This window comes from Salmo trutta, chromosome 24 (assembly GCF_901001165.1).
Source record: "Salmo trutta chromosome 24, fSalTru1.1, whole genome shotgun sequence".
NCBI lineage: Eukaryota > Metazoa > Chordata > Actinopteri > Salmoniformes > Salmonidae > Salmo > Salmo trutta.
In genome coordinates this window covers 15660712-15678729 of record NC_042980.1, presented here as the reverse complement: position 1 = coordinate 15678729, position 18018 = coordinate 15660712, and the positions used below count along the sequence as shown (strand labels likewise).

General features: G+C 41.8%; 1 protein-coding gene across 6 annotated transcripts in view; it reads left to right on the top strand.

The window, feature by feature from the left end:
- The first annotated feature begins 45 nt into the window (after positions 1-45).
- LOC115160796 (disintegrin and metalloproteinase domain-containing protein 23) overlaps positions 46-18018 on the top strand; it is a 33754-nt gene continuing 15781 nt past the window's right edge. For 5 of the 6 annotated variants that reach the window (XR_003869116.1, XR_003869115.1, XM_029711217.1 and 2 more), the window contains exons 1-14: positions 47-334; positions 1189-1415; positions 2172-2248; positions 6244-6307; positions 8302-8384; positions 8529-8592; positions 11366-11438; positions 12721-12788; positions 13087-13152; positions 13596-13664; positions 14500-14666; positions 14940-15024; positions 15110-15197; positions 16506-16557. Coding sequence is in view for 4 of the 6 variants with exons in the window: in XM_029711217.1 (XP_029567077.1) it covers positions 259-334; positions 1189-1415; positions 2172-2248; positions 6244-6307; positions 8302-8384; positions 8529-8592; positions 11366-11438; positions 12721-12788; positions 13087-13152; positions 13596-13664; positions 14500-14666; positions 14940-15024; positions 15110-15197; positions 16506-16557 (1259 nt within the window). In the remaining 2 variants the exon portion in view is untranslated. Of the gene's footprint in view, positions 335-1188; positions 1416-2171; positions 2249-6243; positions 6308-8301; positions 8385-8528; positions 8593-11365; positions 11439-12720; positions 12789-13086; positions 13153-13595; positions 13665-14499; positions 14667-14939; positions 15025-15109; positions 15198-16505; positions 16558-18018 lie in introns of all 6 variants that reach the window. The other variant, XM_029711216.1, reaches the window with a different exon arrangement.

The following is an 18018-nucleotide window of genomic DNA, read 5'->3' as shown; positions in this document are numbered from 1 at the left end:
TGGACTTGTGTTGAATTGTGGCAGACTCGGCACTTGCGCGGATGCAGAATCAGGAGGAGTCTGCTCGTTGAATTCGAGTGGCTGGCCACCGCCTTCCATTCGCCCCCCCCGCCCGTTGCTGCAGGAGTCCTCTCCCCCCACTGACTGGATACATGAAGAATTACCCGTAAACGACATTTTCCCTGCAATAATGGGCCGCCAGCTAATTACTGCGTTGACGTGTTGATATAAAGATATTTCAGATATCAAATATGAATCATGCATTTGATATTTCTGGCAAATTTGCTCGTGAGCATTCTTGCGTCCTGGCTCCATCCATCCATAGCGGCAATTGGTATGTACTGCATATTCTTAGCCCAATCCTGTCTCTTCATAACGGTATCAGTTACATTTAATAACTCGCATGCTTCTTTGTGTCATTATCTGATATTTATGATAGATATGTTGTTTTTTCTCGCTATGCCGTTTCTATTTTGGGACGGATCTGTCTGTGTCCGGAGGACAGTTTAATATGCCGAGCCCTTTTAAGTGACGGTGAGAGAGGGGGCAGACGAAAGCACCTCAGCATCTTTTGTTCAGGTTTATGAACATGAAATATAGCTAAATTAACCTGAGACAAATGTTTAAGATGAACTCGTTTTAGCTGTACAATTGTGTCTTATTATTAGTACCTCAAAGATCAAAACACCTTTATAAACTGCTGTTGCAGTTTACCTTAATGTTGACCTTAACAAGGCACTCCTTTATTATATTAAGCTCTAATTTAACTATGAATTGAACTGTTCTATTTTCATTAGTAGAATAATATTCAACATCACAACATGAAGAAGCCTACCCAGTCTGTCATATTCAATTTAGATTTCAAATATAGATTTTTGTAATGCAATTATTTTGAGTTGATGTACATTTGTATTTAATTGTTTATGCGAATCCCCATATAATTATTTTTAGGTAGACCTTGAAAAAGGAATGTCATAGTTTACTGCCATACTCTAATGGTACTAATACACAACATTATACACTTAACTCTCACAATTGTGTCCTGGAGGAATGGTGAAGTCATAATCACTTCCTGCAGTAGCAGCAATTGTTTACATGATTAGATTATGATTGACAGGCTTCCTTATGTTGGGGCTATGCAGAGTATAGACTGACTGTCATGCTCGTATGGTATCTCCTCTTCTGCAGTTTCTCAAGGAGGAGAGAATGAGGTGGTTGAGAGGGACGCAGTGTCATTATTGTTGGAGAGAGAGGCAACTGCAGCAACGGCCACAGACAACACAAGTCACCATGCGGCTGAGCATGTGATCACCTACCCCTCTCGGCTCATCTACTACCTGAACGAGGACTCAGAGAGCACTTACCATGACCTGGACACCCGGGCTAGGAACCAGGCCACAGAGGGTCATGATCAGGTAAAACTTCTGGTCAGAACTTGGGATTGTTATCCTATTGGGGAAAGGGGGATACCTAGTCAGTTTTGGAACTGAATGCGTCTTCAACCCCTCTGAATCAGAGAGGGCTGCCATAATCAACATCCATGTCTTCAGCACCTGGGAAACAGTGGGTTAACTGCCATGCTCACCGGCAGAACAACATCTTTTTTACCTTGTCAGCTCAGGGATTTGATCCAGCAACCTTTCGGTTAGGGGCTCAACGCTCTAACCACTAGGCTACCTGCTGCCCCTGAACTTATTGGAGTGCAGCAGTAGTTATGCTTGCCAATGGCAGTACACGTGTCCATGTTGGCACACTGGATAAAGTAAACGGATGATGGGGTATGGTTTGATTTAAATGATAGAAGGAATCATCAATGAGAGCATTGTCTCGCTCTATCCTCCCCTCCTCTCCCATGTTATGAGGGCGATGCCCTATTTTACTTGATATGCAGGGGAGTTACTTAACTTGGCTCGGCAGTGAAGTTGGCATGGCATTCCTTACAGTCATTACAGTTACAATTTCTCAATTAAATAACCATAGAAATAAGATTCTAATTATATAACTATTAATAATTTTAATACATTACATTTTTATAGTAGTATAACTACTTTTACCATTACCATTACCAATGGCATCCATTCTCCCAATAAACCTACAATTAGAAAAGAAAACAGCCTGATAAAAACTGAAAACAAGGACCTGTGATGTGGCTAACGTTCTCTCTCCCACAGGCGGTCCACCTTGCTCAAGCCAGTTTCCAGTTAGAGGCCTTTGGCTCCAGATTTGTGCTGGACCTAACATTAAACAAGTAAGTGTTTTTGTCTACTTTATACCTTGCTTCTCTTACTCAATACGGTTTGGTTAGCTGGCTGATATTTTAGCTTATGAAATAGGCATGGGTATTACCTAACAGTGATGGATATAGGCATTTGGGTGTTGCCCAGCTCTTGTTATTTCATGGTTTACAGCAGAGAGGTCATTTTATATAAACATAATGAGTAATTTTCTGAACAGTCTTCCATTTTGATCCAGATCCAGTGTGTGGAACACATCCAACCACCGTTTCTGTTATCAAGGTCATGGTCACAACAGTAGCCACATTCTGCAGGGCCGCCGTGCTAGACTCATTGATACGGAGAGCACCATGTTGGGCTGGATGGGTCATCTTTAAATCAAAGTGACAGGTCCCCATGATTCCAAGGGAGTTGTAAGTGATTTTCCTCACTAGTAATGAGGTGTACTATCGGTCAGGTTAATGCAGGGCCTCATGAGTCTTTGCTATGGTGATTGAACAGGTCCTCTTGACAGAGACTGCCTGTGTGTCTCATCAATAGTAGACCTCATGTTGTGTCCACCATCAGTCTTCTCAGAGCTGTCACATGAAGAACATTAGCTCCTATGACCGTGAACATACATTATGTTGTGGGCTGATTATAATATCCTAAAGCTAAAGGAACACTCATAGACCCTGGCAAATGCATTGTCTTTTCAAGTGAATATAGGTATAGGGAAGCATGGAGACTCTTGACAGCCATTGACCTTTGAAGGTAGTGTGGTTTGGTGACCATGTGTAGGAAGGTAGTAGAGATGGGAGAAGTGGTCATGGTGACCAATGCTGTCAGAGGAGGTGGAATGATACACACACACACACACACACACACAATAAACTACAGCAGGAAGCATGTCGAGACATGAGGGGTCGGTGCCCTGTCCCTGACCTGATAGCTTAACCATCTCCTGGCCTCACAACACAAACTAGTTTTCCTGTTACTCTCAGTCCCGACAGTCAGGCTTTGAACAATAGCATTAATCAAGAGAAAATGTGTTTTTGATCAGACAATAATTACACAATAGGTAACCTTGCGGAAGTGAAGAGAAGCTGTTCTTTGTGACCAGATCCTATGTTGTTTTTATTGATTGTGAGTATTATGTGAGTGTGACTTTTTGGTGCAGGTCTTTTTAGTCTGTGTCTATGGGTAGAATAAGTTCTGCTCACTGTTGTAGCTGTGAGAATGCTGATCTAAATATAGATAGGTCTGCAACCTGCCAATGGGTGCAACTTGTACTGCTCGCTGCTCCTCTTACTTCTGCACCTGGAGAACATATTTTCAGCATAATAGAGTTGACTATTCTTAAAGGGATACTTCGGGATTTTTCTACTTCCCCAGAGTTAGATGAACTTGTGGATACCATTTTATGTATCTGTGTTCAGTATGAAGGAAGTTAAAGGTAGTTTTGCGAGCCAATGCTAACTACCATTAGCGCAATGGGTGTCTGCTAGCCGTTAGCGCAATGACTGGAAGTCTATGGGTATCTGCTAGCCGTTAACACAATAACTCGAAGTCTAAGGGTATCTGCTAGCAGCAGATACCCCTTAGACTTGCACTAACACTATTTAGCAATTGCGCTAGCGCTAGTTAGCAACTTCCTTCAAACTGCACGCAGAGATATAAAAATGGTATCGATAAGTTCATCTGACTCTGAGGCAGTAGATAAAGGATCTTATTGCCCAAATCCCAAGGTATCCCTTTAACAGAGAACTGTGTTTTATTGTCATTTCAATGTCAAAACCGATATAGTTTTCATGGAAAACCTATATGCAGATGGTTTAATGTAGGTCTAGATTGAGTGGCCTCATAATATCTCTGTTTTAATTAGCATTGATCTGGGGCTGATTCTGTCATGCAGTGGTCTGGGCTGCAGTACAGTATGTCTTGTCCTCCCTTTCCCAGAGCATCACTATTCAATTAGGAGCAGACTGATTATTTCCATGTGCCAGGGCTATAGCAATGACAGCATCATGTGTCATTGGGGGATTTGGGCTGGAGCTGGTCTTTCGCCAGGCCCCAGAACCTCCTGCAGTTTCTGGTCTTTCCCCTCTCCTCTACCACTGCATTGTGTAAGTCAGTCTCCTGTGGACTCAAATACCTCAGGGTCCTTGGCCCCAAACACATAAACACTCATACACACTGGCTGCACATTACACATTGCGACATGTACTTCTCCGGCCTCCCTTCTCTACACACACACATACACACACTTCTGTACACTCACGTTCCACTGCTCCAGCCCTCCACACTCTGCAATGCCGCACTCTCCCCTCTCTCCCCTCCACGCACTCTCTCTCTCTCTCTCTCTCTCTTCCTCACTCACTCACACATACACACACACTCTGTCTCTGTCTCACACATACATGCATGCACGCACACATACACACATTTTCTCTCACGTACACAGACATTCACACACACACACACACACTCACAGTGCTGTGGCACACTCTCTTCTCCCTGCCTCATACGTCAAGCTAAAAATAGCCCCTCACTCAGGAATCTCTCACAGACACTGCACTGGTGCTTTGACTCTCTCTCTCTCTCTCTCTCTCTTTCTCTTTCTCTCTCTCTCTCTCTACACCCAACTGTGCACAGCATTTCCAGCCCACTCGCTGAGCAACGCTCCAAAATGTCACACACGTACAGTACATTTCCAAAGACACTTCTTTTGTATTTTTTTCTACTTTTCTGCAGCAAAAGGTGCTGTATGTCCAGGGGTGGGAGGGTGTTTTGAATAAGATCTACAAGGTTACCCCGAAAAGCGCCATTGTGGCAGAAATGTCAGTCTCTTGAAGTCAGTCGTCAGCTAACAGATTGAGTGTGTGTAACGGTGTGGTGTGACATGGCTCGCTGAGTCAGACGGTGGGAACAGCCTGGAGGACAGTGGTGCTCAAGGTGAAGCAAAAGCCTCACACAATCATTTATCATGTCTTGCTTCATTGACACCATTTTGAAAAGGGATATGATATTCATAGTTACTTGTATCAATGTCATACCTGTCATGGCTGTTTTTCTATGTTCTTTGCCTGTCATGGCTGTTTTTCTATGTTCTTTGCCTGTCATGGCTGTTTTTCTATGTTCTTTGCCTGTCATGGATGTTCTTTCTATGTTCTTTGCCTGTCATGGATGTTCTTTCTATGTTCTTTGCCTGTCATGGATGTTCTTTCTATGTTCTTTGCCTGTCATGGATGTTCTTTCTATGTTCTTTGCCTGTCATGGATGTTCTTTCTATGTTCTTTGCCAGTCATGGATGTTCTTTCTATGTTCTTTGCCTGTTATGGATGTTCTTTCTAATCAATGTACTTACTCATTTTAGAAAAAGTATTTGTTTTTGAAATAATGATACAATTTCGAATTATGAGTTGTTTTAGATGTTCTCTTGCTCTAGATGGTGTTCAAAGGTTAGAATAGATTTGACATTGGTTTGAACTCCAAAAGAGCATTTCTCCTCGTTTGTTCACTAAATGACAGCTTTGTGATGGATTCTGTATCCCTTTTCGGGAAAGCAGTCTGTCACGACTGTGTGTTGACTGTCTTTCATAGTCTTTCAGAGTATGCAGCTTGGTGTATTTATGATGTATTATACTGTATGTATCTTATACATATTCTTGTACTGTCTCAACCACCTGGCAGCCTAACAAAAATAATGTTTCCCTCCCTCCCTCTCCTCATTCGAACTGAAGCATCTTACCTACTCTTTTTATAGCTGCACAGTATTCAACGTTTAAGCTACCTTTTTAACTGTGAGATGTTGTGGGTGTATTTTAAGTTCATGTGGGTGTATTTGACTTTGGGTTTGGAAGAGGATTACCTAAGGTTTGTGGTGATTGTTGAATGTAGCTGTTTAACAGGATGCACTCCTCTAAACCGCCATGTAAGTCACAGTACTAGGCCAGACCACAGCCAGACGGTTAGGACAACAGACACACAACATGTCACTAACCCACACCCTTCTCCTTCTACTTCCTAGTGACTTGTTGTCGTCAGATTATGTGGAGATCCACTATGAAGAGGGTAAACCTGTTCTGTCAAAGGTAACATCTCCAGTCAGAACACACACTCTGTTTGGGTACCTCTCTTTTTTCAGAGGAGCCTAATTGGTTCCCTGTGGAAGGTACAGGGCCTGCAGCTGTTACAGGATGTATTGTTTTGTTTAACTGTGGCTAGTTAGGGCCAATCAAAGAACAAGTGGAGAGTTAAAGCAAAATGCCGCAAAATACTTAAAGACATCCAAACTATTCATCCTACTATGTTGACAGGACCACTGGGGTTCACAGACATGAAAATAAATCAAATGGCCTTGTATAGTACAGAGAGTTACTTGGACATTTCTACTTTGATGTTATTTATCCACTTGGTTTTGATGTATCCTAACATTGCTGTTATTGATTACCATTAGCTAACCTCATCAAGTCAATGGTGCTCCACCATCAGTACACCTGTACTTTGTCTTATCCATCCTGATGGTGTGTAAGTGTTGCATCTGTTTTAGTGATGTAGGAGAAAGACCGAGAGAAGGAGGGAGGGATAGACTGCTAGCAAGAGAGCGGTAAAAGAGGCTAGAGATGTGATAGTTGGCTGCTGTGTGCCTGTGTTAGTTACTGTGCTGCTGCTGCTGCTGCTGGTGTTGCTGAATCAGGTTGAGGCAGAGGGGCTGGGCTGGGCACAGTGGAGCTAGCTGACTCAGCACAGCTCCACTCCGCTCCCCTGCAGCCTCCTGTCTCTCCTGCCTGCCTGCCTGCCTGCCTGGCTGCCTGGAACCCAGGTCACGTGACAGGGGAGCTAGAGACGCTGGTGCTCTGCAGTAGCTATGCAGTGTGGGATGGTGGGAGTGAAAGAGAGAGTGTCCTCTGCTCACCCTGGGCCTAGTTGATAACTGAGTCACAGATGAGGGAGAGGGAAAGTGATGTGGACCATTGAGGTCTGAAGAAGAACAGTCATTAGTTTGAGGCCCACCACCACAACCCACACTGCAGAAAGATATTATTTATAAATGTGAGCTGAATGCGTAAACCAGGCTGCAGATGACATATTGCACACATTTATAGTCTCTCCAACTGAATAAGCAGTCAAAGTCGACAAGTTGCAATAATCCTGCGAATACACCCGGGGCCTAGTTGAAAGTAGGCTACTCCATCTGAGTTACATTGCATTGCTATATATTGACTCATATGGTACAGCTGTGAATGTGATAAGTACACCGTGTATGTATTTGTTTGCTGAATATTTTGTAGGAAGCTCCACTCCAAACCCATGGAGTAATGTTGGTATGTACACTCAGTGGCCAGTTTATTAGGAACACCACCCTGTTCACGAAAATTGTTCGCTCCTACAGACAGTGAGTCACGTGACCGTGGCTTGCTATATAAAGCAGGCAGACAAGCATCGAGGCTTTCGATTACTGTTCGATTGAATGTTAGAATGGGAGTAACAAGTGACCTAAGCGACTGAGCATGGCGATGATTGCCGGTAGCAGGCACGCCAGTTGCAGTATGTCAGAAACGGTCGGCCTCCTTGGCTTTTCACGGATGACAGTGAAAATAATGGCAAATAACGGCGCAGTACAACAGTGGTGTGCAGAACGGCATCTCAGAACGCACAACTCGTTGGTCCTTGTCACGGATTGGCTATTGCAGCAGACGACCACACCGGGTTCCACTCCTATCAGCTAAAAACAAGAAGAAGTGGCTCTAGTGGGCATGTGATCACCAACACTGGACAATAGCGGAGTGGAAAAACATTGCCTGGAACCAACAAATCCTGGTTCCTGTTGCGTCATGCTGATGGCAGAGTCAGGAATTGGCGTCAACAGCATGAGTCCATGGCCCCATTCTGCAACGTTTCCATGCCCTGAACAATTCAGGCTGTTCTGGAGGTTTTTCTGGAGGCAACCCGGTGCTAGACGTGTGAACCTAATAAACTGGCCAATGAGCGTACAGTATATGTCTCATATTTCCCCGCTGCTCTGCAGTAGGTAGATGTGATGTTGTATAAGTATTGTATAAATGTTGTTTCTGTGTATCCTCAGGGTGGTGAACACTGTTACTACCACGGCCAGGTGAGGGGGGAAGATGACTCTAACGTTGCCTTGTCTACCTGCAATGGGCTGCAGTAAGTGAACACCAGCAGTTTTACTTAAAAGTCCGTGCATGGAATACTTGTAGATATCGGTGCTTTCCACAGCTGCTATTGACTTAGTATTGACTGTCTTCTCTCTTCACTTTTCCTGTCGCTCCCTCTCTCTTTACCTGACAGCGGAATGTTTGATGATGGACTCTACGTGTATCTAATTGAGCCTTTGCAACAGACTCACTCAATTGTAAGTTCTTCCTCATATTTAGGTTTTTCAAAATCTTTGCTACACAAATATTATTTGTTCTACCTCTACTTGTGCTACTGCTAGGATCGCTTCTGCCACTTTTACTGTTGCTAATGCCTCCTTTTTCCTGTAAAGCACATTAGGTTATCTAGTAAAAATGGTATGTTTGCCATTGACAAGGGTGTTCTTGTTTTTAAAGGAAGTCCATGGTTTACAATAGTGAAGGACATAATGATAACAAAGTGCTGCATGTGTGGAAATGTTTATACCTCACTAATCTGTATTGAGCTTTTACAAAAGTTATATAAGCATAGAATGTACAGTGCCTTCAGGACGTATTCATACCCCTTGACTTATTCCACATTTTGTTGTGTTACAGCCTGAATTCAACATGGATTCAATCATAACAAGTATCACCCATCTACACACAATACCCCATTATGACAAAGTGAAAACATGTTTTTAGAAATTCTTGCAAAAAACAAACAAACAATGAAATATCTCATTTACATAAGTATTCACACCCCTGAGTCAAGACATAGAATCCCCGTTGGCGGTGATTACAGCTGTGAGTCTTTCTGGGTAAGTTCTTTGCACACCTGGATTGTACATTTGCCCATTATTCTTTTCAAAATTCTTCAAGTTCTCTCAAGTTGGTTGTTGACAATAATTTTTTAATTATTTAAAAAATATATATTTTAATTTTTTAAATAATTGTTTTTTATTATTAACCCATCCACCACCCCCTCTCTTCAGAGGACACATATTTTGGGGTGCTTACAGGTTCTGATACATATACATACATTTATACACATTTGACACATACATTTTACACATATATTTTACATATACGGTACTTTAATATACAGCAATCACATAACAATAATACGTTACTAACATAAGCTCTTTAACCCCTCCCCTCAGCCACTCTCAGCCCATCCCACCTATCACCATAGACCACCCTCGTTTGGTTTCCATGTGCCATATATATTTCAATTGTCCTGTGATGTTTCACATACATGTTGAACCTTTCTAATTTCATAGCATCTACAGATTGTGCGCTAAAGATGAAAACCTTTCCTACGAGTATTATTATATTATTGATTGACTGACTATGGCTTTCCAGATCGCCCAACACTGCTGTTTGTAAGGTTAATTTGAAGTGAATATTGTGATTTTTTTTTTTAAAGTGAATGTTGTGACCAGAAACAAGCTACATAGGGGTAATACCAGAATAAATGATATAGTGATTATGTCTCTTCGCAGCAAAATCTACAGAGCTGAGATTTTTGTATGCCCGATATTATTGACCATTGCTCGACAGCCATTTTCAAGTCTTGACATAGATTTTCAAGTCAATTTAAGTAAAAACTGTAACTAGGCCACATAGGAACATTCAATGTTGTCTTGGTAGGCAACTCCAGTGTATATTTGGCCAAGTGTTTTAGGTAAATGCCCTGCTGAACGGTGAATTTGTCTCCCAGTGTCTGTAGGAAAGCAGACTGAACCAGGTTTCCCTCTAGGATTTTGCCTATGCTTGGCTCTATTCCGTTTCTTTTTATCATACCCATAACATGATTCAGCCACCACCATGCTTGAAATTATGAAGTGGTACTCAGTGATTGTTGTGTTGGATTTACCCCAAACATAACGCTTTGTATTTAGGACATAAAGTTCCTTTCTTTGCCACATTTTTTGCAGTATTGCTTTAGTGCCTTGTTCCAAACAGGATGCATGTTTTTGAATATCTTTTTTTCTGTACAGGCTTCCTTCTTTTCACTGTGTCATTTAGGTTAGTATTGTGGAGTAACTACAACGTTGTTGATCCATCCCCAGTTTTCTCCTATCACAGGCATTACATTTTGTAACTGTTTTAAAGTTACCACTGGCCTGAAATCCCTGAGCAGTTTCCTTCCTCTCCGGCAACTGAGTTAGGAAGGACACCTTTATCTTTGTAGTGAATGGGTGTATTGATACACCATCTAAAGTGTAATGAATAACTTCACCATGCTCAAAGAAATATTCAATGTCTGCTTTTTTTCAAGGAATTGGAAAACCTCCCTGGTCTTAGTGGTTGAATCTGTTGGAAATTCACTGCTCGACTGAGAGACCTTACAGATAACTGTATGTGTGGGGTACAGAGATGAGGTAGTCATTCAAAAATCATATTAAACACTATTATTGCACACATAGTGAGTCCATACAACTTATTATGTGACTTGTTAAGCACATGTGTACTCCTGAACTTATTTAGGCTTGCCATAACAAAGGGGTTGAATACTTATTGACTCAATACATTTCAGTTTTTCATTTTTTATTCATTTGTAAACATTCTAAAAACATAATTCCACTTTGACATTATGGGGTATTGTGTGTAGTCCAGTGACAACAAATCTCAATTTAATCAATTTTAAATTCAGGCTGTAACACAACAAAATGTGGGAAAAATAAATGGCTGTGATGCTTTCTGAAGGCACTGTATATCAGTCAAGGTCCATGATGCAAATGGAAAGAATAGTGGTAATGTAATGATAATGTAGTAAGCTTAATAAAGTATTGAATTTTACATGTCTCCCTTAAATATTGATTGATGTTGACTAGTTGTGAAAATGTGATCATGTTCCTTGTTATGTAGACCAATGTCAATGCCCTCTGAGCCAGCCAGTCTCTACCCCGTTATGTCCTATCTTTTATAACTTGACCCCTGTTCCCTGTTCCCTGTATCCACCACATTTATCACACCCTTGCTGACTGTTAATGGTTTCCCTCACAGGATACAGCTGCACGACCCCACTCGCTGCGCAGGAGGCCCACCCTCCAGAGGAACAATGACCAAGAGGAACTGGGTAATGAGTTATGCATCTTTCTGCCATCATGGATCTTGCATAACCTCCAAAGAGGCCTCCACCACTTTACATCAACACTCTCATGGCCTGTCTACCTGACATTCCAAAACCGTTCTTATCCTATCCTACTAACGCGAACATTAGGTTCCCCATATGACAGCTCTAGACCTGGGTGAAATACATATACACATACTTTCAAATAGCTGTGTTGCGCTTGATTTGGTTTGCCCAGTAGAGTGGAACCAATGGAGGGAATGGACAAGGGGGATACCTAGTCAGTTGTACAACTCAATGCCTTTAACTGAAATGTGTCTTCCGCATTTAACCCAACCCCTCTGAATCAGAGAGGTGTGGGGGGCTGCCTTAGTGAAGAACAAACTCCAAGGTAAATCAATTGTCTTTTATATGTATTTGACCTATGTATACCTCAATGTATTTGACCTATGTATTTGACCTATGTATTTGACCCAGATCTGGACTGTCACATGTTTCCCTCCTATGGCATCTGTATCTTGCCCTATACCTTGGTGTGTTTCTCTTCCTGGGTAAAGGTCCAATGCAGCCGTTTTTTTTATCTCAATATAAAATAATTTCTGGGTAACAATGAAGTACCTTGCTAGCTAGGTTTCCATCCAATTGGCGACAGATTTTCATGCAAACTGACTTGTTGGAAATAAAAATCACTGCATAATGACGTAGTGCACCCAAAATGTACTTTTTAGTTGAAGTTAAAAATCTAAAGTTCAATGTGATTCCATCGCATTTTCAACTCTAACCGATAATTGTCACAAAAACTGTTGTGTTAAATAGAAAATGTGCCTACTCTGGTCTTGGTACCTGGGCTCTAGCCAACAGCTCACAGATACAGTGCGGGTAGGCTGTGAGGCTAGGCTACATGATGAGATTATTATGGATAAGAGCGAAAATATTTGTATTTGTCAAACGGCAGTCAAGCATCGATCATCATTTCACCAGAATAAGACCTTTGATATGTATTGGAAAGGAACATCAAGCTCATCACCTTGCACAGAAAAATAGCTGTTATTAGCAGAGAGGTTAGGAACTCTCTTTCTTATTGGTCTATTAACTAATTTACATCACCAGGCAGGCCACAACTCCATCCCACCAAAACAGGCTGAAATGTAACTTAAATAACATTATCATCATTTTCACAATTTCATAGTATTATTCCAACCTCGTAGTGTGGAAATATATATATAAAATACAGGCAAATCATGTTTCTGACTGCACTGGGCCTTTAATGTGTTCTGTGTCTCTCTAGTGGAGGAGGAGCAGCTGCTTTCGGAGCTGGATGACATGTCCTGGCTGAAGCGCAGGAAAAAGCGGGCTGTAAGTCTGTGACCTCATCAGTCCCTTAAAAGGAATTTGTAACACATTCCACCTACTGTAAGTTCATTCACTCCTGCTGTATTATGTAGTGTGTTAAGTTATTGTGTTATGTAGCCTTGTGTTACAACGTAGCCTCCCAGTATAGGTCCATCATTTAAAGTGACCTCTTTTTATTTATTTTTATCTCTCACAACATAATTTGCAACTCAACTCAGCACCACACAACATGTTGTCTTCCTCTATATATCTTTCATGTCTGTGTATTATGATAGTGAACTAATCTGTGGGTTTTTTTCAGATGCCTCGGAATGTCTTTGAGGAAATGAAGTATTTGGAGATTATGATTGTCAGTGACCACAATATGGTATGTGCCCTCAGAAAAAACAACCAGCCAACACATAGACACAAGACAGGAAATATGAGTGAGCTGGTGTGAAATATTTCAGCAATGTTTCATTCTTTTACTGTAAAGAATGACATCAAATAGTATTCAACCAACTTTGCCCACAAGAGGGTGCAACACGATTGAATGTAGAGGACGCAGGATTCATATCCTACCTAACATAACCATTGTTCAGATTTGAAAACACCAGTCTTATAATAGAATAAGACTGGTGTTTTCAAATCTGAACAATGGTTATGTTAGATAGGATATGAATCATGGACCGTCAAAAAAACAACATGCATATTTGATGCATTTTTAAAATGGTGTCGGAGAAACTTGGTATATTTAAGTATTTAGTCCAATTGCACTTAATAATCCTTTTTAATCAAAGTTATGTGCCATTGTTTTTGTGTGGGGTGCAGTATAAACGACACAAGACCAAGCAGCACACCAGGAACTTTGCCAAGTCAGTGGTGAACTTTGTGGATGCTGTGAGTAACCTCTTCAGTTGGCTCTGAGAAGTGATTCTTTACTTTGTACCTCTTTTAAACTCTACAAATATTCAGTCCTCTATTTCCTTTTTCTGGTATATGTATCAGGGTGCCCACCAGAACATCCAGAATAAGGTTAAACTCTGATACTTTACTGGCTGTTGATGTTTGTGTACCTTGAGGTATATTTTCAGTGCAATCATAGTTGAATCAATTATTGTGTTTTTTGCGAATCACAGGAATACCTAAATGTTTATGTGTATGCGTCCAGCACAGGAGGTTGGTGGCACCTTAATAGGGGAGGACAGGCTTGTGGTAATGGCTGGAGCGGAATCAGTGGAATGGTATCAAATACACATGGCTTGATGTCATTCCATTTGCTCCGTTCCAGCCATTATTATGAGCCGTCCTCCCCTCAGCAGCCCCCAGTGGTGTATATCACATTACTTGTATGTCTATTGAGAAAAGCTGTTCAACATGTATATTAGAGAGCCCCTAGAGGCAGATCCCAGTAATGACCACTTCCTCATGTATCACACTGTACATCTCCTGTACCCTGAGTCGGCCCCATACTCGTGTCTGTGCTATTCAGATTCTGTACTGTATCACTACAGTGTTTGTTGTTGCTCTGTGTAGCCTTGATGTGCAATAACAGTCCCTTGTCTCTCCCTGCTCCCAGTGTGCTTTGTCCCCTGTCCCATGTATGTCCTCAGACAGTACAGATGATCATTCACACCCAGTGTTCTTCTCCTGTCCCTGTGCTGTCATTTCTCTCTCTCTCTCTCTTTTTCTCTTTCTCTGTGTCCTCCCACTACCCATCATGCGCTGATGACAGATCTTTAAGGAGCACCTGCACACACGGGTTGTTCTGGTTGCCGTGGAGATATGGACAGACAAGGACCATATTCCCATCAGTGTGAAGCCACTGGACATGCTGAAAGATTTCTCTAAGTACCGGGCGCAGAGCATCAAGCAACACGCTGACTCTGTGCACCTCTTCACGTAAGTGCCCTCTCCTCTCTCTCCCTCGGGGCCAAGCCATGCGGCTACTCGCCATATACTGAGACTGCCATTAGTATCTCTTACACACGGAGTCCTTATGGCTTCCCAGAATATTAGAGCATGTCAGAGGACTAGGCCCTAATACTTTGGCTTTAGCAATAAAGCAAAACATTTCCATCAACTTCCATTTGTCCTCCAAGGGCAGCTGAATACCTCTCACTTGTCCGTCTACCTGTCTGTTTGATAGTTACTCTGTGTCTCTTTGATGCACAGCAATGTGACCTTCCACTACCGCCGGAGCAGCGCAGCGTACTTCGGGGGCATGTGCTCTGTGAGCCGTGGAGTAGGGGTCAACGAGGTAAGATGTGCTGACTAATGTACATGATCGGACTGTTTGATTACAGCAGAGCAGACGAGTAACTGCTGATTTGTTGTACCTGCAGTATGGCACCACGTGGACCATGGCTTCGTCACTCTCCCAGAGCTTGGCACAGAACCTAGGCATCCAGTGGGATCCAGCCGCCAAGAGAAGTACAGAGACTGGCTCCCATTCATCACTGCACATTCATTTCTGCCTTACAGACACTATTTAAGGAACAGTTTAAAAAATTTTAGGCACATACACTACAGTTCATAAGTTTGAGGTCACTTAGAAATGTCCTTGTTTTTGAAAGAAAAGCTCATTTTTGTCCATTAAAATAACATCAAATTGATCAGAAATACAGTGTAGATATTGTTAATGTTGTAAATGACTATTGTAGCTGGAAACGGCTGATTTCTAATGGAATATCTACATAGGCGTACTGAGGCCCATTATCAGCAACCATCACTCCTGTGTTCTAATGGCATGTTGTGTTAGCTAATCCAAGTTTATCATTTTAAAAGAAAACCCTTTTGCAATTATGTTAAAACAGCTGAAAACTGTTGTCCTGATTAAAGAAGCAATAAAAAACTGGCCTTCTTTATACTAGTTGAGTATCTGGAGCATCAGCATTTGTGGGTTTGATTACAGGCTTAAAATGGCCAGAAACAAAGCACTTTCTTCTGAAACTCGTCAGTCTATTCTTGTTCTGAGAAATGAAGGCTATTCAATGCGAGAGATTGCCACGAAACTGAAGATCTTGTACAACGCTGTGTACTACTCCCTTCACAGAACAGCGCAAACTGTCTCTAAATAGAATAGAAAGAGGAATGGGAGGCCCCGGTGCACAACTGAGCAAGAGGACATGTACATTAGAGTGTCTAGTTTGGGAAACAGACGCCTCACAAGTCCTCAACTGGCAGCTTCATTAAATAGTACCCGCAAAACACCAGTCTCAACGTCAACAGTGAAGAAGCAACTCCAGGATGCTGGTCTTCTAGGCAGAGTTGCAAAGAAAAAGACATCTCAGACTGGCCAATAAAAAGAAAAGATTAAGATGGGCAAAAGAACACAGACACTGGACAGAGGAACTCTGCCTAGAATACCAGCATCCCGGAGTCGCCTCTTCACTGTTGACGTTGAGACTGATCAATTAGCCTTTTTAAATGATAAACTTGGATTAGCTAACACAACGTGCCATTGGAAAACAGGAGTGATGGTTGCTGATAATGGGCATCTGTACGCATATGTAGATATTCCATAAAAAATCTTTCGTTTCCAGCTACAATAGTCATTTACAACATTAACAATGTCTACACTGTATTTCTGATCAATTTGATGTTATTTTAATGGACAAAAAATTACCTTTTCTTTCAAGAACAAGGATATTTCTAAGTGACCCCAAACTTTTGAACGGTAGTGTATGTTTGTTCCAATTTCTTTGTAAGATAGCCATGTTGTGTGTTGTTCTTTCACAGAGGAATGTGGCTGTGCTGACTCCTGGGTGGGCTGCATCATGGAGGATACTGGGTAATGTTCTACTACTCAACTGTTATTCTCACTTTCTCTCTCTGTTTCTGTGTCCATCTCTGTGTCTTTCTCTCTCGAACACACACACACACACACACACACACACACACACACACACACACACACACACACACACACACACACACACACACACACACAGAGAGGGAGACAGAGAGACAGAGAGACAGAGAGAAAGAGTATAACACCATGAAGCAGATGTTATAATTAAAGGTTCGATTAGGAGAGAGAATAGATTCTTTCCGTGGATTTGTGTGACGGAAATGGGCAATAACGAGCTGCTAACCCCCCAGTCCCCCAGCCCCTCTCTATGATAGCAGGGTATGGCTCTCCCTTCGCCATAATGACAGGGTGTGCAGAGCTGCAGCTCAGCTGAGTCTCCTGGGTCATGACCAGCATTAGCATGTGAAAGGTGCCCTGGCGTCATGCTTGTGTTGTTGACAGCGCCTCTTTTGACACATTGGCTCAGAGTGCGTCACCTGACGTGACTGACTGCTCGTACAGCCTCTTGCTCTAAGCTGACTTATGGAATTGTTTTTAAGTCATACCATGGATCGTTTACAGTGCCGGGAACATATTGTTGATACTGAATGTAATCAGATCTTCAACCAAAAACTAATATTAGATAAAGGGAACCTGAGTGAACAAATAACATAACAATTACTGTACATACTTACTTCATTTATATCATAAATAAAGTTATGCAACACCCAATGAACATGTGTGAAAGGGTAATTGCCCTTTTACACTCAGTAACTGGTTGTGCCACCTTTAACTGCAATGACTACAACCAAATGCTTCCTGTAGTTGTTGGTCAGTCTCTCACATTGCTGTGGAGGAATTTTGACCCACTGTTGCATGCAGAACTACTTTAACTCAGTGACATTTGCGGGTTTTCAAGCATGAACTGATCATTTCAAGTCCTGCCACAACATCTCAATTGGGATTAGGTCTGAAAAATGTAAAAAAAAAAGTTATAAAATATTACATTTGGCCTACTATAACCCATAGAAATGCATTGAATAATACATTCATAAATGACAAAAAAGACAGTCAAAAAATAAATCATAAGGAATAATGTTTTGAAGTGTCTGTCCTATATCTATGAGATATCAAAAAGCTCAGGAATTGTACAAAAAATAGTTTTGCACATATTTAACCACTTATTTTTGCTGGCACAAAACTACCTCCGTACTTCCCATTCATTTGTATGGGTTACCTTCAGACGAGTCCCGTGACACTTGTGGGAGTCGTAGAGCAGAACGGAGAACACCATCATGTTGCCCTACGTCCCCTTTCTATAGAGTGGTCATAATACTTTGTTGACCAAACCGTTCGGATGCTACAGATGTTTTCGTGAGAAGATCGATTTTCGGGATCTCTCCTGGTCTGACAAACAGCGCATAGCTCTGGATGCGATGAATTGAGACGCCGCCCATACAA